Source organism: Oncorhynchus mykiss, chromosome 4 (genome assembly GCF_057628025.1).
Source record: "Oncorhynchus mykiss isolate SJ-2025 chromosome 4, ASM5762802v1, whole genome shotgun sequence".
Taxonomy (NCBI): domain Eukaryota; kingdom Metazoa; phylum Chordata; class Actinopteri; order Salmoniformes; family Salmonidae; genus Oncorhynchus; species Oncorhynchus mykiss.
In genome coordinates this window covers 30,518,651-30,543,063 of record NC_143025.1, presented here as the reverse complement: position 1 = coordinate 30,543,063, position 24,413 = coordinate 30,518,651, and the positions used below count along the sequence as shown (strand labels likewise).

Sequence of the window (24,413 nt, the reverse complement as noted above, 5' to 3'; positions counted from 1 at the left end):
GTGCTCCCCATCCAGCAACACCCAAATACCTCATAAACATAGAGGATCATTATCTTCTGGTACAACATTTCTCTCTCCCTCAAGAGCCCCTGCCTCTCTCTCTTTCACCATCCTTTCTTCTTTCGGTCTCTCTCTCTCTCATTCTCTTTGTTGAGTAGAGAACAATTAGAACCTTGTATTGTGAATCTAACAACACAAGAAGAAAAAAAAAAAAAAAGTTCCTGTTCTAAGTGCCCTGTCGGGATTGGAGTGCCCGCCAGGAAGTGTTGGCTACGAGGAGGGCAGGCGGTTCAGGTGGCAGAGTCCCAGCAGAAGTGACCGGGACAGGAAACATGTGGAGATGGGAGACCTACATTCTGACATCCAACCCCCCACATCCACCCCCAACAGCAAACAGCAGAGGGGCCCACATCCCACCACCCCATCAGCATTGTCAGCTAAAATAACAAAACAACGTTTCAAATAACAATTTGACCATGAATGACAGAAGCTGCAAAAAATCATCAGGAATCATTTAAGATGATCAAAAAATCATCCTCTTAAACATGTGACACATCTAAGTTATGTGGCACATGACCACACTACCAATGTTTCCTTGATTAGTCATGTCCTTCTTCATAGCATACTCTGAGCCAGACCATAGTGACTGCTTTGTGTATTTTCACACAAATTAAGGTGCACAAAAATGCACAAAAAGCATGAAATCAGCTGAAATACTTTTAGTACATAAATGCACGAATTGAGTGTGAGATTGTGTTGCACAACCCAAAGTTCCTTCCCTATAGATCTAGCCTTTGACCCTAATGATTTGGGTGGACTTATCCAAGTTTCTTTGAAACAGGTCAGTTAAATTGAGAGATAACGGACTGGGGGCTGAGGAGATGGGGAGGCTTGCTCCTCCCTTGCGTTGTCTCACTGCTCTTTCTCCCTCCTCTTTCAGCTACTGCGCGTTTCCACTGCCCGTTCCTATTTGCGCTCCATCCTTCCTCAGAGCGACCCATCAACTCCGCCAAACTGTTGAGCACGACTCACTGTCAGACTGTATCATAGTTGCACTGCTGTGAAATAGGATTATCTATTTTATTCAGTTCATTGTGTTTTTGGCTCAGCATTTTCTAACATTGTCCAGTGGAATAGACAAATATCGTCAGTGTGCATGAAGAGGTGATGAACGGATAGCATTGGATTACTTTCTGGAGTGAACTTTGCGTATTGCGTGTTCATGCGGGGACAATCCATCTCTATTGTCGACGATGGCAAAGGCATTCTCCGTCATTACTTTATATTTCGTGGCCATTCTTCTGGGAGCCAGCCGGATGATTGGTAAGATGAAACAGAAATAATATTGATCAAAATGGTTAAGTTTAATATGTTCAGAAAACATTTGGATCTTAGGCTACCTTTATGTGTTTCAATTGTGGTTTATTTAGACTTTACTAAAACGAACAACTGTATTTAGATGTTTATAAGAACTTAAAATAATTTCAGGGATTTTTTGGGGGGTATAAAAGTCTGAACTCGAAAATATTGGTTCTATCTCACTAGGGCAGTAGATGATATAATAGAACATAGTTGAATGATTGACCATCAATTAGTAGAAATTGTGTAATAATTGGTAACATCCAATTAGTGCAGTTGCCAGGTATAAAATGTGATGCATTACATAATTACAATGTGTTAACAGTGGCGTTGATTATTCTTTATGTGCATAGGTCAGTTACAATTCCTTTTGGACCCACATTCTGTTGTAGCCCTCATTACCCCTGGCCCTTGGCCCTCAATCCTTTTAACAATCCATTTTTGACACTTCATTTGTGGCAGTATAGCAAATGACCATTGAGCTAGCATTGAGACAACACATGTTCCTCCCCTAAATACTCTGGTGCTACACTTCATTTTCATATTGTTTGGATCAGTACGCTAATCAAAGACATCAGTAATATTGAACTGTTCCATAAACGTTGGATAACGTGGGGCTAAATATTCCACATTTCTGCATGTATAGTATGTGTCCAGGCCCTCTCTGGGAGGCCGTATCCTCTGGAACAGGAACCCCACCTTAGGCGACACAGAGCTGGGCTATTCAGCCTGACCCGGCCCATCTGCCCTGGCTTCCTGTTTTGACACAGCTCCGCTCCGCCATTTGCTACAGGAGTGGAAAAATAGCGACAGAGTCCATAGAGTCCACGCCATGGATGCAAAACATTTCTCCCAACTGTGGGATCCACTGTTGGAATGATTCATGAAACTTCATTTTATCATTGAATGACAAATGTGTTATGATGTGTTCTAGCTATCAGCATTCTAGTTGCAGAGAATAAACTAGTGTGTTTGAGGAGTCTGGTGTGGATTCTGAGATTAGATATTGGAGAGCATAACCTTAGTTGGGATAGGAACCATTACCCATCTGATTTCATGTTCAGACATCATTAGCACTCTACACTCGGGCGGTCTCCCAGTCTACATGTTTCTATACACATGATTTAAGGTTGGTTTGACATGAGAGAGAGCAGTCTCATATTGATCCCCACTGTGTGCCAATGCTGACTGAACTGTTGAGATAAGTCAATCACCAGGGCGATTGACTGACTGTTTACCTCTCCATTCCTACAGCATTAGAACTCCGGTTCATGCCTGACCCCCCAACACTGAGCATCCAGGAGAAAGTCCTCAGGATCAACACCTCAGACACACTGGCGATCACCTGCAGGTGAGACATACTGGAACCTGATGGGCCTCTCTTCTCCAGAAGCCTGGCAAATATGGCTGCAAACATAACTCAAATGTTCTTAAAACTGATATCAACTACCTCTGATACCTCACATAATGAATCTCCATATAAGTCATCCATCCATCCATCCATCCATCCATCCAACTTCTCCCCTACATCATTCCCACTCTGTTCTTTGGATCTACAGTGGCCGTCAGAATCTGGAATGGACCACATCCTATAATCGCAGCCGTGCTGGCAGTCGACTCTCCATAGTAGACTGCAGTGGGTCAGGATTCTTCTGCATCAAATTACACATTTCCTCGGCCACCGTCAATGAGACTGGGAAGTATCAGTGCTCCTACAGAGACCTGGCGGTGGAGGATAGAAAAACCTCTGTGGCCGTTTATGTCTATGTCCAAGGTGTGCATCATCATTACCTCACCTTGGAATGACAAGTAGGCTTACCAAATCCCTCAAGCATGACCCAATGGGTAATCTTTACTATCTGACCCAAGTGCTGCTTAGAGCTGCCTTAATAATGAGCCTACCTGATCTGATGTATGTACAGGATGGATGACGTACAGTGTATGTTGTTGACTCTCATGATGTCTCATGACTCCTTTATGTGTTTGTTTTTATTTCAGACTATAAAGTGCCATTTGTGCCCTCTGACAAGGACTATGACGTTGTGTTCATCAGTGAGGGAGTACAGGTGGTCATCCCATGCCGAGGGTCCGTGGAAAATCTCAATGTCACGCTACATACCGTAAGGACAGATTCACTGACTTTATTGTCCATTTGGGCGGACATTTTAAGGCATACTAAAGTAGAGCTCACCAGCCAAAAAGTGTCCCCCGAAAATGGCTCACTAGGTCACATACTGTATGTGCAGATATGTGCCCTACATCATTGCTCTCTCTCGCTCTGCTGTGTGTGCATCTTGTTAGCTGTCACTCAAATGGCAGGGCTCATTGGTTAGAACTCGAAAATGCTAGGGGGCTTACCCAAGTGGGGGGAAATGTAGGGAAAAGTGCACAGCACAGCTTCCAGGAACACAGTTGCTTTAGGGATTCCGTGGCTAATTGAGGCAAGACAGTAATTTTGCTAATAGATTATGCATGTATGAACTACACATTGACATATCCAGCCCAAAGAGGCACGTTTAAAAACGATTTAGTAGTTGCCAATGTTCTGGAGAATGACTTTAAAGACATTAAAACACAGAACAGTATGTACAGTATGGGATACATGCAATATATTCTGTTCAGAATGGAGTCAAAATTCCAGAAGTTATTCTATCTATTTTGTCTAAAGTTGACAACTAAGACTGCTTCACCTCATACCTGCCTTTCCTCTAGTCTTACTACACGAAGTGGCCTACATTTGTGCTCTACTCTGTCAACAAAGCCAGTTGGTAAAGACCTTGCTCTCTCAGGTATGTTTTGTTAGACTGCAGGCTTTGTGGGCGGCAGATAATGTCAGGTGAGATTCTGAGTCTGTTGCGTTGTTTTCATGTCAGTTCAAGGGAACAATAAACTGAGTTTCCATTTCCTGCCTGGGTTGTCCCCACCTTCAGTCAGTATTAGAACTCTGGGACCTCGTATATGGCCTGTATGGTTCATAGGATATTTTACTGAAAATGAGTGTTGGAAAAACCACATTGCCCTCTGACCTAGCCAGTGCTGATCAAATGGTAAAACATCACTCATAATTTCCATGTGAGGGTTGGTCGGTCAGCACCACTAGCAAAGAACCTGCTTTACTCAGTTTTGTCAGGTCGATGCAATGTTGTGATGTATCTGTAATTAGTTTTTCTTTTTTATTCTGTGTCCTTTTTCGTCAGAAGTATCCCACGAAAGAACTTAATCCGAACGGGAAGGACATTTTTTGGGATAGCATGAAGGGTGTCTCAGTCCCCAGTCACCTGATCAGCTACGCTGGACTGGTCTTCTGTCAGACACGCATACACAATGAGACCTACAAGTCACCTCTCTACATTGTTACAGTTGTTGGTAAGTGGGTTAGGCTTTAGTTTAGTGTATGAATCCAATTTGATCCACTGTATGTATGACTTACCAAGGTGTTATTGAAACTGTCCATTTTTTTTCAAGTTTGTGTTCATTTAACTTAATGATTGGGTGTGTTTTTGTGAGTCTTATGAGAACAATAGCCTGCTCACCACACCGCTGTGTCTCCCCTCCCTTTTCCGCAGGATATAAGATCCATGACCTCACCCTGACCCCGGCACATGAGAGGCTGTCTGTGGGGGAGAAATTGGTGCTAAACTGCACTGCCTACACAGAGCTCAGCGTGGCCATCGACTTCACCTGGACACACCCTATCAGCCTGGTCAGTACTCTGCATGGCCCACTCTTATAGACAGACTGTGATTACTAAATGCACATGAAATCACTGACTCAGGCTTTATTGACTGACAGTCATCACATTCCACCAAACACGGAAATCATAGACGTGGTGATGATATTGACACTAAACTGACTCACCATAGACATATTCCATTCAAGAGAGGGATACCATATGATATATCCCTTCCTCTTACTCCCAAGGTTTCCTCCTTACTTCCTGCTTTCAGGAAAGTTTTTAAACACAACTTCAGTTAAATGCTGCCCTTATATAATTCATGGTGTTGTCTTCTCACTTATACCAGTCTTTAGGTTGATTTACAGTGCTTTTATCCCCTCACTCTTCTTTCTGCCCACTTGCAGGCCCCAGTGAATGGCTCTGGTCGGACCTACACCACGTCACACAAGAAGAAGCTGTGGAGCTCTCTGGAACTGTCCAACACACTCACAGTGGAGAACGTGACCGGCAACTACACAGGAAAGTATACCTGCACAGCCTCCAGTGGAAAAATGGTCAAAACTGCATCTGCATCTCTTGTGGTCTTTGGTAGGTACACTTAGTGGTTTAAGCCACATCTGTTCTCCAAGATACATAGTCTGGAGGTTTTTACACTTTTTTTGCAGATATCCTCTTATTGTCTTATATTAATAATGACCCCTGGTCTGGATTTATTGCACAATAATCCATTATGTTACTTTGTGACATTTGAATTGTTTTGATGACGGTGGTAGCTGACAATGTTTCTTTTTTTTTTTTGTTGACATTAGAAAAGCCTTTTATTGATTTTGATGACCACAAGTGGGTTAAGGTTCTGGGGGTGAACGCTAGTGCCCAGAACATTAAGATCCCAGTCAAGTTCGACGCCTACCCAGAACCTACAGTCAGATGGTACGTTGATCATGTACAGTAATGGTATACTGTATATGCTTGCAGTAGTTTGTATTGTATTCTATGTATACTACGTGTTTGTGTAAACTTAACCTGTCCTTATTTCTACAGGTATAAGAATGGCCAGCCTATTTATAAGGATGACTATAGATTTAAACCTACCAGGGACTCGCTCATGATCCTTGGCCTAGCTGAAAAGGATGCTGGGAATTACACCGTGGTGTTGACCAATAAGATAACAAAAGAAGAGCAGAGACGCTCCGTCCAGCTCTTGGTCAATGGTATGTACCTCCCCTCTCCTCTCTCCCATTCCTCTCTCATTACTCTCACCAGTCTTCTCCTCACCTCCCCTTGTGCTCCTCCCTCCAATTTGTCCTATAATTCCCCCCTCTCTCTTTCTCCTTTATGCTGTACCTCTGTCTTAGACAAACTGTGATGTGACCATTGCCGCGCTCACACTGCACTTAGCCTAGGCGATATGGAGAAGGCACCTGTCAAGTCATGGTTCATGTCTCCTCAGTCCCTCCCCATATCATTGAGAAGGAGGTTGCCGTGGACACTGATGTTCACATGTATGGCAGCAGCCCCACTCTCAGGTGCACTGCCCGTGGAATCCCCACCCCTACACGCATCCAATGGCAGTGGATGTCCAGAGAGGACTGCCCACTCCTCTTTCAGTAAGTGTCACGGTCATTATGCGTGTGTGTGTGTGTGTGCGTACGTGCGTGTGTGTCTGCACGATGCATGCGCATGTGTGTGTAACCTCACCCTGCTGCTCCTCAGACGGTCATTGTTAACAGGTTGTTGATTCTGTGGAGGAACATCAGCATTCTAGATGTTGATGAAAGCATGAACAGAGACAATGAGTGTGCCCTGTGACCTGCATCAGATTGTAGGATGTGATTCATACTTCTCACAATAAGTTGCGTGCATAATTTAAAAACACCAGGGGGCTTTAGACGGAGAAAACATGAAGACCGATCTTATCTTTGTATGGTTTTGTATGGATTTTCATATGATCCCAGTATTCTCTATGGATTATGGATAGCCTTGTATTCCAGAACACTTTGATGATTGAGTCTCTTAGGAAAATTGTGATTGGGTAGAGCTGGGGCTTCATAATCGGTTGTGATTAGTGAATGGGCCCCTCAGGTATGCAGTAATGTGAGGATTGTTGATAGGGTGGTTGGAGTGTATGGTCCAGTCTACTGTACAGACCAACAGTAAGGTCTTATCTTCAGCCTGCACATCCAAGCACTTCCTCAGCCCTGGTCAGGGTTTCCTGTTGTTCACAGTGCACTACTCTGTCTAAAGGCTTCTTCCTGTGCAACCCTGTCTCTACCTCCTCGTCTTCCCTCCATCCTTCACTACCACCATCACTCCAATCATCTCTGGCTCCCCATTTCACAGATAATTTTTGTGTTCCCTCTCTCTCTCTAGCCATCTGTTTCTATGCGTCTCTGTTCTCTTGCTTCTGTTCTGGTCTCTACTGTAGTGGTGTGTTTTTGTTGACAATCCCACCCACTCCAGTCTGTAAACAAATTACGTAACCTCTCCTAAAATAACCATCTCCCAGCTGAGAACAGGGACCAATAGATCAGGGACATGTTGTATTTATAAAGGTCATAGTCCTCTTTTTTTATTTGTGTGTGCGTGTGTATGTTTATTTGTTTTTGTGTATCTACGGTGCTGTGCTTTGTTTTGTGTCTGACAATAGCAGTGTGTCAATGGAGTGATTTTGGTTTTGCTCTGCAGGTCGGGAGTGGTGAGCTCTGGGGTCAAGATGGAGGACTGTACCAAATGGAGGGACATCAGCAATACCACAGGGCAGAATCCTATCGCCCGAATTAGCAGTGACACAGATCACGTACACAAGGTAAAGACCATTCCTTCCTCTCTAAATGATCCCAGTCATTTATTATATCAATGAAATAGTAAAATAATAGTCAAGATAATTTTGTCTGCAGACTGTGAGTTCTCTGAAGATCCAGAAAGCCAAGGTCCACGCCCTCTACAAATGCCTGACTTCTAACAAAGCGGGACAAGATTCACGCATTATCGTCTTCCATGTGACACGTAAGCTTCATTTTATGCTTCTTCTGTTCTTTCTGTTTGTGTTCATTGGTGCATCGTCCATGAGAACACCTCATGATTAAGTGTGTGTGTGTGCATGTGATTGTCTACTCTACAGGTGGTCTGGAGCTGAGTGTGTCTCCGTCCCGTGAGCCCATTGAGCAGGACCAGGTGGTTCTGAGGTGTAAGGCAGACAGGCTGATCTATGGAAATCTGGCCTGGTTCCGTGTGGAAAATGAGTTTGACACAGAGCAGGTCCCTGCTGTGCAGTCCTGTCGGGGCCTGTCCCTATCCCAGCAGCCCTTGTCCCAGGCTGTCCTCTCTGGGCTGCAGGGCACCAACGTTACCCTGGAGCTGCCCCTGACCAATGTGTCTCAGAGGGACCAGGGGGTGTACGCCTGCCAGGTGGAGAACATCAAGACTGGGGAGAGGACCTGTCTCCTCCGACACCTCACCCTCAGAGGTACAAATCTGTACCTGGACCATATTTATCAGTCATCTCCACAATCACTTGGCCCACTCACAGGTCCTTAACCAAGGTCCTCTCATGGGTAGCGCAGGTTTCTAAATCTAGTCTAGTGTTTGGAAAAATATTTAGAGTCCTGTCTTCTTGGTGTGTTTTTTTAGCACTTGAGGCCGCGAGGATCCTGAACAATTTGACAGACCAGAGAGTGAACGTCAGTGCGACGACCATGCTAATATGTGAGGTGACCGGTACACCCACCCCAACCGTGATGTGGACCAAACACAACCAAACAGTGGTGGAGGGCTCTGGTAATGGCATGACCCAATGGTTACTAATATACCACTTCTGCTGCTGTCATTTCTACTTTGTGTTAAATACAGTACATTATTGGTATTAATGCCATGGACTTTTTTTTTTGGTGCCACAGGTGTGATTCTGAGCCGATTGAACCAGACCCTGACCATCCTGCGTGTGAAGGAGGAGGACGGTGGTCTGTATACCTGTACTGCCTGTAACAGCCGGGGCTGCGACACATCTCAGAGCAACCTTATCACTGAAGGTCAGTCTCTCCCACTACGGGAAACTGGACCACAGCATAGGAAACAGCCAGCACTAATCACGCTACAGACATAATGCAGTATGACGGAATGCCTGTATTTCCTGTTCTCTGGTGGTGTATCCATAAACAAAAGAAGGTACAGGCATAACCAAAGAGGGATTCATACCACAATGAATTTGTTCAGTTTTACTCACAATATCTTACCCATAAACTCCCATATAGACCATCCATTCATTTATAGATTTTTTTTAATTTTTATAGCTGGCCTCAAGGTTCCCCTGATTCAGCTCCCACTTAAGACATTCTGCTATATCAAAGACGAAGTGTATAAATAACTGTTCCCCCACGGAACAGGAAGCGGGCCCTGTTAGAGCACATCCTCCTGGGAGTTTCAGAATACCAAACAATAAGAAGCCCAGCAAGGACAAAGGGAAAGGCTGGCCTAGAACACTGAGACACAGCAACAAACAAACAAACAGACGTACAGAGAGTGACCAGTTACAGATGTAGGATCTTCATTTGATCACTCTTTTGTTGCTAAGAATTTCCTGGCACAGCAGAAAATGCATATTTGCAGTGTTTAATTTCTACTTTAAAATGTCAGACTTGATTTGCCCTAACAAAAACTGTATCAACCCTTACAAAAAAATTCCATTAATTATAATCCACATAATAATTCACATTTAATGTTGTTCCAGAATTATTTTCTCAAATTAAGATCCTGCATCTGTAGAGCCTACGTGACCCAGCCCCCATCACAGGCCTCTGGCCACCGGCCCGTCACCCAGTCAGAGCTCAGGGTCTCTCAGGCGCCAGTGAGCCTCACTAACGAGGCAGGACAGACGACAGAGGCTGCCTCAGCTCACTAACGAGAAGTTCCTCTTATATGTGGGCGGAGGACAAGAGAGGGATATTGGGCAAAAGAGAGAAAATGGGATATAGATGGAAAGAGGGAGAGAGTAGGGTGGAAACATTAATGATGGGGGTAGATCATTAGGGTTCTACAGCTTGTAGTCACAGACTTATGGTATGATGACAGTTTCTTTCCAGGTTGACTTTGGCCAGAGTGATGCTGACCCCAGAACATTTGTTATGACTAGATAGAATATCAGGTCTGCTCACAGCCTGAATTCCAACAGTGCCCTTCCGCCAATACAAACACACACACACACACACACACACACACACACACACACACACACACACACACACACACACACACACACACACACACACACACACACACACACACACACACACACACACAGGTTTCCTGAAACCGTGTTCCTCCTAGCTTGGTACTGATTTATAGCCAAAGCACATTGTAATTGGCAAATTCCAAACTGACGGAGAAAATCTATTTCAAATATTTTTTTTGTTTATTTAACAGAAGTGGTTTATTTAACAGAAACTCAGATTTGATGTGTGCAAAATATGTGAACCCCTTCAGTCAATAGCTTGTCTCACCTCCATCAGCAGCGATAACTTGGGAGTAAACGTCTCCTATAGCCAGTAATCAGTCTCTGACATCTGTTTTGACAGATTGTTCCCCCCACTCCTCCTTACAGAACTCAGCCAATTGAGTGAGGTTTGAGGGGTGTCTGGTATGAACTGCCCTCTCCAGGTCCTCCCACAGCGTCTCGATTGGATTTAGGTCAGGACTTTGACTTGGCCAATTCAAAACACAAATCTTCTTTCTCCTGAGCCATTCTTTGGTAGCTTAGCTTGAATGCTTTGGGTCATTGTCTTGTTGGAAGACCCATTTTAAGCCCAGCTTTAGCTCCTTGAGCCCGACGTTCTGTTTAAGAATCTCCTGGTATCCCTCAGAATTCATGGTTCCATTAATGATGTGGAGTCGTCCAGGTCCAGAAGAGGAAAAGCAGCCCCAGATCTTGACATTTCCATCACCATGCTTGACTGTTCTGATTCTGTTCTGATAAGGTTATTTTGGTGATAGGCAGTGTTGAGTTTTCTCCAAACATAGCAGTGTTGATTGTGACCTAAAAGGTCAATTTTGGACTCATCGGTCCAGAGAATGGACTTCCAGAAACCTTCAGGTTTGTCCAGGTGGTCTCTGGCAAAGTTAAGACGGGCAGTTTGGTTCTTTTTTTGACAGCAGAGGCTTCTCCCTAGCAACCCTCCCACGAATGGCATTTTGATTCAGTGTTCTTCTTGTTGTTGAAGCATGCACAGTCACCTGAGATGCAGCAAGGAAGGTCTGCAAATCTCTAGATGTTATGTTAGGGTTGGCTTTTACCTGATTTCTTGTGGCTCTTGGGGATACTTTGGAAGGGCGTCCACTTCTAGGCTGAGTTGCTGTCATGTTAAATGCTCTCGATTTGTAAATTATTTGCCTCACAGTGGACTGATGGAGCTCAAATCTTCTTGAGACGATTTTATAGCCTTCCCCATGCTGACGTGCTCTCACTACCTTCGTCCTGATGTCCTCTGAGATCTCCTTTTCTCTCGGCATGGTGTGCTTTGCATTCACCTGGATGGGTAACAACAAACTGACCAGGTTTCCTATCTCTATTTATCTATTTAGTCCCGCCCAAACTCTTTCCTAACGATCTCTCCTTTGATTGGTTCATTTGGTACCCAATTATTTACCCACCTGATTCTACTTACCTACTTGATTTAACCAATGCAACTTGGCTTTCACTTAGATTTCCATAGATCAGCCTTATTTTTGTACCTGCACCTTTTTAATGTAGTTTTCCTACTACACACATAATTTCCTCTACACCAACATACATTATTAGTAAATATATACCTGCTATGTCAGATCAAAAAGACTGGTTCTGATCCAATTAAGATTTTATGGTAAAAACTAAAACAATCTGTAATTTCTACAAGGTGTTCACATACTTTCAAGCAGCACTGTATAACGATTGAGTAATGAAGAGGTAAATAACCTTGTACAGTTTACTGTAGTTCAAACTACTTCATACTCACTCTGGTTATTGTTTTGGTTGTAGGTGCAGAGGAGAAGACTAATGTAGAGCTGATTGTTCCTATTGGCTCTGTGGTCATCGCCATGTTCTTCTGGCTTCTCATCGTCTTCGTCATCCGCAGCAGGAAAAGAGTAAGACAGACTGCTCTACTCACCCCCTTTCCACACTCCTCTGCACAGGCCCACACACAGAGTCACACACACACACAGAGTCTCTCACACACACACACACACGGATGGGTCTGACAGATGAGAAGTGACTGGTCTAGCGGTCAGTGTCTACACTCCTTTGTGTTGGGGAACAACAGAGCCACATTCTGCTGCCAGTCCCTCCGTCACTGGCCGGGCCTGGCATGGCATCTAACTGATGAACCAGCAGAGAGGGGACTAACACATGACAAATTCTCATAGACAAACTTCCATAAATAATCAGAAAAGGGGGCTTTCCATCCATCCCATCAGGGGAAATGTCTGAAGACACTGTATCTGTAGGTCATTATATAAACATATATACATTTCTCTCTCTCTCTCTTTCGCTCACTCTCACCCCCCCCCAATCCCTCTCTCTAGACAAATAATGGGGACATGAAGACAGGGTACCTGTCCATCATCCTTGACTCTGAGGACATGCCCATGGACGAGCACTGTGAGAGGCTCACATACGACGCCAACAAGTGGGAGTTCCCTCGTGACAGGCTGAAGCTAGGTGAGACTTTCAGATCCTTACGGGCACATTTTTGGGGAGGAAGAGATGCTATACACAGGCGAGATGAAAGTTTTAAATCCACTGTCTGAAATGGTATTTGGTGTGTTTTGAAGGTGACCAATTGGGGCGTGGAGCTTTTGGACAGGTAGTAGAGGCAGCAGCCTTTGGCATAGAGAAAGCCACTACCTGTACTACAGTGGCAGTCAAGATGCTGAAAGGTGGGTACATCTCCTTCTCATCCCCTGGCATTCACACACACACACACACACACACACACACACATACACACACACACTAAATGAGCTGACTGAGTTTTTATCTCTGCCCACCACAGAGGGAGCCACATCCAGTGAGTACCGTGCACTGATGTCAGAGCTGAAGATCCTCATCCACATCGGCCACCATCTCAATGTGGTCAACCTGCTGGGGGCCTGCACCAAACCAGGGAGTGAGTCTTCACATTATCAACACACACTCACACATTTCATATTTCACATATTCCCTTTCCTATTTTCTTTCCCCCTCTTTTTCTCTCGCACCATTTCTTGGCACCCCTTTCTCCCCCTCCCCCTTCCATTTGTGTTCTGCACATTGTGTTCATCAGGAAGTGTCTGCTTTATTAGAGGTGAGAGGCAGAGAATAACAAGCATGCTCTATCTGTCCTAATTGTATATCTGCTCAAACTGCAGAGAGGAAGCCATGTTCTGGGAACGGGGAAGAGGGCCTCTGTTTCCATGTCCTCTCTCTCTTTCTCACTCCTACGCTTTCCCTTACTTTACTACACATTCCCATTCTACAGTGCTCTAATGAAGTGATGATCTTCCTCTGATATTGAACCTTTTCTCCCTCCCTCTCCCCTCAGGTCCATTGATGGTGATTGTGGAGTACTGTAAACACGGCAACCTCTCCAGCTATTTAAAGAGCAAGCGTGGAGAGTACAGCCCCTTCAAGGTAAATGAGCCATGCCCCAGCAACAGCGATCTGTAAAGCTCAGCCAGCCTCTGATGTGGTTACACTGATCCCAGACCATTACACAAGTGTTCTCCGTGATGCTCTCACATTGTCTGCCTGCCTGAGCCGCTGGAAACTACCAGCTTCCATTTCATGTTGTATTGCTTGGGCCAGGAGTTTTCCAGTCCAGTTTTTCTATTGGACTTTTGGTCCTTGATCCTTTGACATGCCATTTCTCCATGGTTACAGAGGAGGCGGCCTCGGTCAGGTCAGTGGGAGCGGATGGAGGAGGACGTGACTGAAGGGGACCTGGGTTTGGGGACCAGCACCCACTTGGACATTTGCACTGGGACAGCAGTCTGCTCCAGACTGGGAGAGGAGAGCTCTGTTAGCCACGTAGAGGAGGAGGATGGTACTGCAGCTCTATACCTCCATACTCACCTCATGCAAATACTGTACATATCACCAATAGGATTTATATAGACGTAGGATCTTAACTTGAGCCAGTGTGCTACAGCGGGAAAATAATCATGCAGCCACAGGACATTTGAATTATTATGTGGGGTATATTTAATATACATTTTTGTAGGTGTTGATACATTTTTCGTTAGGGCAAATCAAGTCTGAAATTAATTACAAACTTTAGAAGCCTTTTTAAAACTCAAATACACTATTTGCAAGAGAATGTGCAGGAGAATTCTAAGCAACAAAAGATTGATCAAATGAAGATCGTTCATTTGCATGCACCACTTCACTGATCACAATGTATAATGTATGACGTGATAATGTGATCATTTAACCTCTCTGCTATTACTAAATGCCCAATTTGAACCCAAGCAGAGAGTTGTGAGTGGGAGGAGCACCTGACCATGGAGGACCTGATCAGCTACAGCTTCCAGGTGGCCAAGGGCATGGAGTTCCTATCCTCTCGCAAGTGCATCCATCGGGACCTAGCAGCTAGGAACATCTTGCTCTCAGAAAACAACATTGTGAAGATCTGTGACTTTGGTCTGGCCAGAGACGTCTACAAAGACCCCGACTACGTCCGCAAGGGAGACGTAAGCTGCTAAGAACACGCCGTACCTCAGTCACTAGCAGTGGTTATTACGACGTCTCATAAACTGCGATTCTCTCTACAGGCGCGGCTCCCTCTGAAATGGATGGCTCCTGAGACCATCTTCGACCGGGTCTATACCACACAGAGCGACGTGTGGTCCTTTGGCATTCTGCTCTGGGAGATCTTCTCTCTGGGTGAGCCAAGTGACAGTACCTCTTCAAACACAACTTGACCACTTAGTGGCCGCACCGTGACCACACTGTGACTGTATTATAACGGTTGTTCTCTCCACCACAGGGGCATCTCCATACCCTGGTGTTGGCATTGATGAGGCCTTCTGCAGGAGGCTGAAGGAAGGGACCAGGATGAGAGCACCAGACTACGCCACCACTGAGATGTGAGTGGACTACTGAAATACAGCATATCACACGACATGACATACTGAAGCCTGCTCAATTCCATTATGACTGTGAAATACAATTATCTGCCAATAGAATCTGCCACGTGAAGCCATAGACAACAATGTGACACCATTGCAGTGATGAATTAACAAATGACCAGGTAATGATTGTTCTGCTAGATATCAAACCATGTTGGACTGCTGGCTGGACAAACCTACCGACAGACCAAATTTCACCGAGCTCGTAGAACATTTGGGGAACCTGCTACAGGCCAGCGCTCATCAGGTCTGTTTGTTTACATGCATGTTACATGTATGTATGTAACTAGCACTAGCACACGTGTTATGTGTGCTAGTTTATTTATGAGGGTATTGGTGCACGGTATGTGAGTTTGTTCATCTTATTGTGTGTGTATGAGATGAGATCGTGAGGTCTGAGAGTGTAATCGGTGTGTGTTTACCTTCAGGATGGGAAGGACTACATCCCTTTGACAGCAGTGGAGGTGGAGGGGGGCTCACTCAGCCCTGAACCCAGGAACCCCTTCACCAGGATCATCAGAGAGGAAACCCATGTCCCCCAGATACACTGTGACAACACACCCGCCATCTCCCTCGGGTCAGCAACATGCACACTGACTCAAATTATCACCAAGCATCGCATTGATCCATCACAAATGAAACCCCAATATAGTGGACTACTTTTGTGCAGTTTGTATGAACACTTGCTAGTTGCTAGTGTAACAGGTGATGCCCCCCCTCACTGCTCCTTATAGGCTCTCCCAGCAGAGTGACAGGTGCAGTCGACCACTCAGTGTGAAGACTTTTGATGACGTCCCTGTGGGGCATAGCAGCGTCATGGTGAGTGTCTCCATGGTTACACACAGTGTCACTCCCCCTTACATATCAACAGCCAATAATCTGAGTCCATGTGGGTGTTCCCTACAGGAGGGTCAGACGGACAGCGGTATGTGCCTATCACCAGAGGAGATGAAGAGTCTGGACCATCAGCGTCACCGCACGTCCAACTTCAGGTAAGAAAACAGGAGGCCCATAACCCCCAACCCAATGGTTGTGTTACACTCTGGAATCTCACAGCATTTGTGTGATTGTTACTGTATTTGTTTATTGGATAATAAATGGTTCCTGTCCTCCTATAGTCACATCCAGCGATGTAAGAGTAAGGAGTCTCTGGCCTCCGAGTCGTCCAATCAGACGAGTGGGTACCAGTCAGGCTACCACTCAGACGACACTGACGCACCCATTTATGCTAATGAGGAGATGATCATGAAGAGAAACATTGTGAAGAAGCCACTGCCGCCCAAAACAGCAGACAAGTTCAGTGTTGAGGTGCGCTACAGTACACCCCCTGTTTAGCCCCTAATGGTCAACACCATCATCACTAGCACTGTTCCCCTAAATGCCCACAAAATATAGCCCTCTCCTTGAGCCTGTTTTTGCAGCACACCCTCAGGGACCATCAGGAACAATGTCATCACATGTAGTAGTGGCTTATCCATTGCATTGTTTATTCAGTCAAAGTATTTTGTTATGAGATAAATGTAATATATTCAATGGGATTGATGAAAGTTGTATGAGATAATTCGTCATTGTAAAGACCACTGTTTTTAGCAAACCCTTGGAATGCAATCATGTTTACACAGTAGATGGAAGGTCAGGGGAGCCACAGGGACACACCTAGTTCCTGAGAAGCAATCCGCCCACTTCCTCTATTGCAGGAAATGGCAACTGGAATTTGACAATTGAATTAGCAAATGTTTTCATTATTTTTTCTTTCTTTTTCTGTCAATTGTGTTTTCTTGGAAAAATCCAGTCTACATCTCACACAAGTGGTTTTATCAAATGCAACACCTTAAAATCTTTTGTACGGACAAGTTTCTATCAGATGTTTTGCTTTTTCTAGATTGTTCTTGCCTCTCAATTGTACAGTTTATTACAATGACTTTTGTCTTTGTTATAATAACTTACCTTATTTGATTGAAGCCGATATCTACTGTACTAAACTTGTAATAAATGTAACTAGTTTTATAAAATAAATATATACTTGTAGAAATGTGTGTGTATTTTGCTTTCTTTTCTTTTCCTTTTCAAATTGAACTTGAGCAGACAATACTTTCACGCCCATAGTCCGTGTTTTGATTTAAGCCTTTCTCAGTAGTTGGTATTTACACTTACCTTATGCATGTGCGTAACAGGCTTTGCAGATGTGACTCCCTGATGTGCATTGAATAGATTTAATTAAACCGCTGAAAACCCTCCCACTTGTTGGCTAACAGATTTTCTCATGGAGTTTTCATTCAACAGGGTTTGCAGTACATTTATCTAAAGCCATACCTTTACATACTGCCACAACGCCTGGAGTGGTGGGTGCGGAGTCAACCGCAGAGAGCAGAGGATACTGGGGAAACCGGACTTTATTAGGTTTCCAAAGCTAACGCCCAAAACAACAGGCGAAATTAGTCGTTAGTCAAAATTGTCCAACCCAACACAGGGCACAACACAGGGCACAACACGGGGCACAACACGCACAACCTGGCAAACAGAAAACAAGCCCGCACAAAAACAGGCAGACCTAACAGGCTTAAAAAAAAAATAATAGGAGACAGGTGCGACCAAAGAAACAGAAAAGGAAAAGGGCACCGCCCGAACAGGCAGGTGGGAGTCGTGACACATATGACTTACATTTCATTTGAATTTTCTCAACAGACTCACTGACTAGAATATACTGTATATCGAGAACAAGTTCAGAATAGGAATTATGAAAGCAAGCCATCTTCATGTACATATATTCGTATCCTTTATTTGTTGTTGCACCAATTGGTAGATTAAAAAAATACTCTGATTTTGAAGATTATTTACAGTTAGGAAAGTATTTATGAGTCATACATAAACAGGGTTGGAGAGCCTGAGTATATTGGTGAATAAATAATACAGTGGTTTGATTCGTCCTGAAATTTGCCATATTCAATTATCTAATCCATAAAATATTGGAAGGTAAGAAATAGTGGTTGAACAATAATCCTATAAATCTACCCTAATCCTCACTAATCACAGAACTGTGATGACAATGACCCGTGAGCCAGTCTTCATGTTTAAACTGCTATGTATGGTCTGCGTTCCATAATGATTCAGATGGGCTACATGTCCCAAATGATTGCACAACTTGTAGTACATTAGTCTATTATGATCCACTATTGCAGCACACAGTTGACCGTCAGGAACAATGACATCCAGCCTGTATTACAACTGGCCGTGATTGGGAGTCCTATAGTGCGGCGCACAATTGGCCCAGCGTCGTCCGGTTATGGACGGTGTAGGCCGTCATTGTAAATAAGAATTTGTTCTTAACTGACTTGCCTAGATCAATAAAGGTTCAAATTTACTACCGGCCCTCAGAAACAACCACACGGACATGACAGAGGAAAGAAAGGATAACTAACAATGTGAAGGAATTATGAAAAACGAAGGCTACAAATTGAAGGAAACTAACAGTCACTGCACTAAAGTGACAGTTATTTAGTGTGGGTATTACTGACAGTGAAATGGTTAAAAAAAAATGGAAATGTCTGGGCATATACAGTGCATTTGGAAAGTATTCAGACCCCTTCACTTTTCCCACGTTTTGTTATGTTACAGCCTTATTGCTGCTTTTGATACCATCAATCACCACATTCTTTTGGAGAGATTGGAAACCCAAATTGGTCTACACGGACAAGTCCTGGCCTGGTTAAGATCTTATCTGTCGGGAAAGATATCAGTTTGTCTGTGGATGGTTTGTCTGACAAATCAATTGTTCATTTCAGTGTTCTTCAAGGTTCTGTTTTAGGACCACTATTGTTTTCACTATATATTTGACCTCTTGGTGATGTCATTCGGAAACATAATGTTAACTTTCACTGGTATGCGGATGATACACAGCTGTAGATTTCAATGAAACATGGTGAAGCCCCAAAATGTCCCTCCCCGGAAGCCTGTGTTTCAGACATAAGGAAGTGGATGGTGGCAAATGTTTTACTTTTAAACTCGAACAAAACAGAGATGCTTGTTCTAGGTCCCAAGAAACAAAGATCTTCTGTTGGATCTGACAATTAATCTTGATGGTTGTACAGTCGTCTCAAATAAAACTGTGAAGGACCTCGGCGTTACTCTGGACCCTGATCTCTCTTTTCACAAACATATCAAGACTGTTTCATGGACACATTTTTCCCATCTACGTAACATAACAAAAATCAGTAAACTTTCTGTCCAAAAATAATTCAAAAAAATGTATCCATGCTTTTGTCACTTCTACATTAGACGACTGCAATGCTCTACTTTCCGGCTACCCAGATAAATCACAAAATAAACTTAAGTTAGTGCTAAACACGGCTGCTAGAATCTTGACCAAATCATTTGATCATATTACTCCAGTGCTAGCCTCTCTACACTGGCTTCCTGTTTAGGCTAGGGCTGATTTCATGGTTTTACTGCTAACCTACAAAGCGTTACATGGGCTTGCTCCTACCTATTTTTTCGATTTGGACCTGCTGTACATACCTACAGGTACACTACGGTTGCAAGACGCATGCCTCCTTATTGTCCCTAGAATTTCTAAGCAAACAGCTGGAGGCAGGGCTTTCTTCTATAGAGCTCCATTTTTATGGAATGGTCTGCCTATCCATGTGAGAGACGCAGACTCAGTCTCAACCTTTAAGTCTTTATTGAAGACTCATCTCTTCAGTAGGTCCTATGATTGAGTGTAGTCTGGCCCAGGGGTGTGAAGGTGAATGGAAAAGCACTGGAGCAACGAACCGCCCTTGCTTTCTCTACCTGGCCGGTTCCCACCTCTCCACTGGGATTCTCTGCCTCTAACCCTATTACAGGGACTGAGTCACTGGCTTACTGGTGCTCTTCCAGGACATCCCTAGGAGTCTTGTATCATTTGAGTGGGTTGAGTCACTGACATGATCTTCCTGTCCGGGTTGGCGCTCCCCTCGGGTTTGTGCCGTGGGGGAGATCTTCGTGGGCTATACTCGGTCTTGTCTCAGGGTAGTAAGTTGGTGGTTGAAGATATCCTACTTTTGGTGTGGGGACTGTGCTTTGGCAAAGTGGGTGGGGTTATATCCTGCCTGATTGGCCATTTCTGGCGGTATTGTCGGACGGGGCCACAGTGTCTCCCAACCCCTCCGGTGTAACGCTTGTCGTCTGGGGAAGGAGAGGAGGACCAAGGTGCAGCGTAGTAAGTGTTCATATTTTAAATATTTGACTGAAAACAAAACAATAAACAACCAGCGAACAGTCCTGTAAGGTACAACACTAAACAGAAAATAACCACCCACAAAACACAATGGAAAACAGGCTACCTAAATATAGTTCTCAATCAGGGACAACGATTGACAGCTGCCTCTGATTGAGAACCATACCAGGCCAAACACAGAAATAGAAAATCATAGACAAACTAACATAGACGCTCTGGCGCAGGACATGGACCCCACTCCACCATAGTCTTTCTCCTCCTCCTTAACCGCCTCTGTGGCCTCTTAAGAGCGGCGACCCTAGCCGCCGACCTCGGACTGGGGACCCTAGCCACGGGTCCCGAATGGATGGGAGATTCTCGCTCGCCGGAGTGGAGGACGACTCCGGCAGTGCCGGACAGGCGGGAGACTACGGCAGCTCTGGAGTGAAGGGCGATTCCGGCATCGCCGGCGTGACAGACGGCTATGGCAGCTCCTGGCTGACTGACGGCTCTGGCAGCTCCTGGCTGACTGACGGCTCAGGACAGACTGGCGGCTCTGGCAGCTCAGGTCAGACTGGCGGCTCTGGCAGCTCAGGGCAGACTGGCGGCTCTGGCAGCTCAGGGCAGACTGGCGGCTCTGGCAGCTCAGGGCAGATTGGCGGCTCTGGCAGCGCTGGGCAGACGGGAGACTCTGGCAGCGCTGGGCAGACGGGAGACTCTGGCAGCGCTGGGCAGACGGGAGACTCTGGCAGTGCTGGGCAGGAGGAAGGCTCTGGCAGTGCTGGGCAGACGGGAGCACCTGTAGGGAGAAGACGGAGAGACAGCCTGGTGCGGGGGGCTGCCACCGGAGGGATGGTGCGTGGAGGGGGCACCGGATAGACCGGACCGTGAAGGCGCACTGGAGCTCTTGAGCACTAAGCCTGCCCAACCTTACCTGGTTGAATGCTCCCCGTAGCCAGGCCAGTGCGGCGAGGTGGAATAGCCCGCACTGGGCTGTGCTGGCGAACTGGGGACACCATGCTTAAGGCTGGTGCCATGTACACCGGCCCGAGGAGACGCACCGGAGACCAGATGCGCTGAGCCGGCTTCATGGCACCTGGCCCTCTCTAGCCAGGCCAGTACGAGGAGCTGCAATGTACCGCACCGGGCTATGCACACGCACCGGGGACACCGTGTGCCTCATGGCATAACACGGTGCCTGCCCGGTCCCTCTCGCTCTCCGGTAAGCACGGGGAGTTAGCTCAGGTCTCCTACCTGACTTCGCCACACTCCCCGTGTGCCTCCCCCCAAGACATTTTTGGGGCTGCCTCTCGGGCTTCCAACCGCGCCGCCTTGCTGCCTCCTCATACCACCACGTCTCGGCTTTCGCTGCCTCCAGCTCAGCCTTGGGGCGGCGATATTCTCCTGCCTGTGCCCAGGGTCCCTTGCCGTCCAGAATCTCCTCCCATGTCCAGGAGTCCTGCGATCGCTGCTGCTCCTGCTGCCCGTTACCACGCTGCTTGGTCCTTTCTTGGTGGGTGGTTCTGTAACGCTTGTCGTCTGGGGAAGGAGAGGAGGACCAAGGTGCAGCGTAGTAAGTGTTCATATTTTTTATATTTTAATGAACACTGAAAACAAAACAATAAACAACCAACGAACAGTCCTGTAAGGTACAACACTAAACAGAAAATAACCACCCACAAAACACTATGGAAAACAGGCTACCTAAATATGGTTCTCAATCAGGGACAACGATTGACAGCTGCCTCTGATTGAGAACCATACCCGGCCAAACACAGAAATAGAAAATCATAGACAAACTAACATAGACAACCCACCCAACTCACCATACTAAAACAAAAGACAAAACAAAGGAACTAAGGTCAGAACGTGACATCCGGTCTCAGTCTCCAGTATTTAGGCTGCAATAGTTTGTGTCAGGGGGCTAAGGTCAGTCTGTTACATCTTGAGAATTTCTCCTGCCTTATCCAGCGTCCTGTGTGAATTTAAGAATGCTCCCTCGCTCTCTGTCTCTCTCTCTTCTCTCTGAGGACAATGCCTCAACACTACCTGGCCTGATGACTCCTTGCTGTCCCCAGCCACCTGGTCGTGCTAATGCTCCAGTTTCAACTGTTCTGTCTGCGGCTATGGAACCCTGACTTGTTCACCGGATGTGCTACATTTGCATAAGTATTCAGACCCTTTACTCAGTACTTTGTTGAAGCACCTTTGGCAGCAATTACAGCCTTGAGTCTTCTTGGGTATGATGCGACACCTATATTTGGGGAGTTTCTCCCGTCTCTGCAGATTCTCTCAAGCTCTGTCAGGTTGGATGGGGAGCATTGCTGCTGGTTCAAGTCCGGGCTCTGGTTGGGCCACTCAAGGACATTCAGAGACTTATTCCTGCGTTGTATTGGCTGTGTGCTTAGGGTCGTTGTCCTGTTAGAAGGTGAACCTTTGCCCCAGTCTGAGGTCCTGAGAACTTGGAGCAGGTTTTCATCAAGGATCTCTCTGTACTTTGCTCCATTCATCTTTTCCTTGATCCTGGCTAGTCTCCCAGTCCCTGCAGCTGAAAAACATCCCCACAGCATGGTGCTGCCACCACCATGCTTCACTGTAGGGATGGTGCCAGGTTTCCTCCAGATGTGACGCTTGGCAATCAGGCCAACAAGTTCAATCTTGGTTTCATCAGACCAGAGGATCTTATTTAAAGGTAAAACATTTGGTCTGAGAGTCCTTTAGGTGCTTTTTGGCAAACTCCAAGCGGGCTGTCATGTACCTTTTACTGAGAAGTGGCTTCTGTCTGCCACTCTACCATAAAGGCCTGATTGGTGGAGTGCTGCAGAGATGGTTGTCCTTCTGGAAGGTTCTCTCATCTCCACAGAGGAACTCTGGAGCTCAGTTTGGCAAGGCAGCCAGCTCTAGGAAGAGTCTTGGTGGTTCCAAACTTCTTCCATTTAAGAATGATGGAGGCTGCTGTGTTCTTGGGGACCTTTAATGCTGCAGAAATGTTTTGGTTACCCTTCCCCAGATCTGTGCCTTGACACAATCTTCTTTCAGAGCTCTATGGACAATTCCTTCGACCCCATAGCTTGTTTTTTTTTTCTCTGACATGCACTGTCAACTGTGGGACCTTATATAGACAGGTGGGTGCCTTTCCAAATCATGTCCAATCAATTGAATTTACCACAGGTGGACTCCAATCAAGTTGTAGAAACATCAATGGAAACAGGATGCACCTGAGCTCAAGGTTCTAAATAGTTATGTAAATAAGGTGTTTCTGTTTATGAGATTTAATGTATTTGCTAACATTTCTAAAAACCTGTTTTCACTTTGTCATTATGGGGTTTTGTGTGTAGACTGATGAGGAACATAACAGAATGTGGAAAAAGTCAAGTGGGCTGAATACTTTCTGAATACACTGTAAGTAAAACATTCTAGAGTGCATAAATCCACTCTGTAGGATCAGTGCTACTGTCAGTGCGCACAAGTTTCTGTAGGCTACATCCTAGGTTTGGGTCTCCAAATTTAGGCCTACAATTAAAATAATGACAGCCATTTATACTTCACTGTGGAAAAGAGACATATCTGTCTGTGTTGTTGATATGCTTTTCAATTTGCTAAAATATGACTGCTTTCACATTGTACGGTCAAATAGGTCTAAAACAATTGTCATTTATATTTACAATCCCCGTATACAAATGGCTTACCCATTTACCTTATCAATAGCTCTTACTCATTTATTAATTACAGTGCATGGAGATCGGTGTTATTTCTATTGGGAAAAAGACGGTCTGGAAGACACGTGGAACTGACAGGTTGCTCTATATTATTCATGGTTTCTTCACGTGTAAAGGTGATGGAATTATAAGGGAATTAAGCCAAGGTCAGAATACGTTATATCTGTAGACACACTTCTGCCACACCTCCATTTGTGTGATCTCCACCCCAAATGAATACCTGGCTGGCACATGCGTTTCCCCATGCTTAAATTCAAGGTCAGAATCCCCATAGAGAGAAAAGTGCATAAAAAGAGAATTAAGTCAATTCCATTTACATGGGCATAACCAA

At 45.3% G+C, this 24,413-nt stretch overlaps 1 protein-coding gene across 8 annotated transcripts; it reads left to right on the top strand.

Annotated features, from left to right (window-relative positions):
- Nucleotides 1–857: 857 nt before the first annotated feature.
- Nucleotides 858–17,201, top strand: kdr (kinase insert domain receptor (a type III receptor tyrosine kinase)). 8 transcript variants are annotated; one of them, XM_021599410.3, is made up of 29 exons: nucleotides 858–1,323; nucleotides 2,614–2,710; nucleotides 2,919–3,133; nucleotides 3,358–3,479; nucleotides 4,557–4,725; nucleotides 4,926–5,062; nucleotides 5,440–5,623; nucleotides 5,845–5,965; nucleotides 6,077–6,246; nucleotides 6,486–6,642; nucleotides 7,721–7,841; nucleotides 7,933–8,041; nucleotides 8,157–8,501; nucleotides 8,666–8,812; nucleotides 8,932–9,063; nucleotides 12,042–12,148; nucleotides 12,587–12,722; nucleotides 12,836–12,940; nucleotides 13,057–13,170; nucleotides 13,585–13,673; nucleotides 13,923–14,085; nucleotides 14,514–14,731; nucleotides 14,813–14,924; nucleotides 15,028–15,127; nucleotides 15,311–15,416; nucleotides 15,598–15,746; nucleotides 15,904–15,988; nucleotides 16,076–16,161; nucleotides 16,288–17,201. In XM_021599410.3, exons 1-29 carry the CDS (start codon nucleotides 1,254–1,256, stop codon nucleotides 16,502–16,504), a joined length of 4,083 nt encoding a protein of 1,360 aa, XP_021455085.1. In that variant the 5' UTR covers nucleotides 858–1,253; the 3' UTR covers nucleotides 16,505–17,201. The 8 variants fall into 8 exon arrangements, with proteins under 8 accessions (XP_021455085.1, XP_021455084.1, XP_090087958.1 ...); XM_021599409.3 differs by having other exon boundaries at nucleotides 14,511–14,731; XM_090231832.1 differs by having other exon boundaries at nucleotides 861–1,323; nucleotides 4,560–4,725.
- The last annotated feature ends 7,212 nt before the right edge of the window (nucleotides 17,202–24,413 follow it).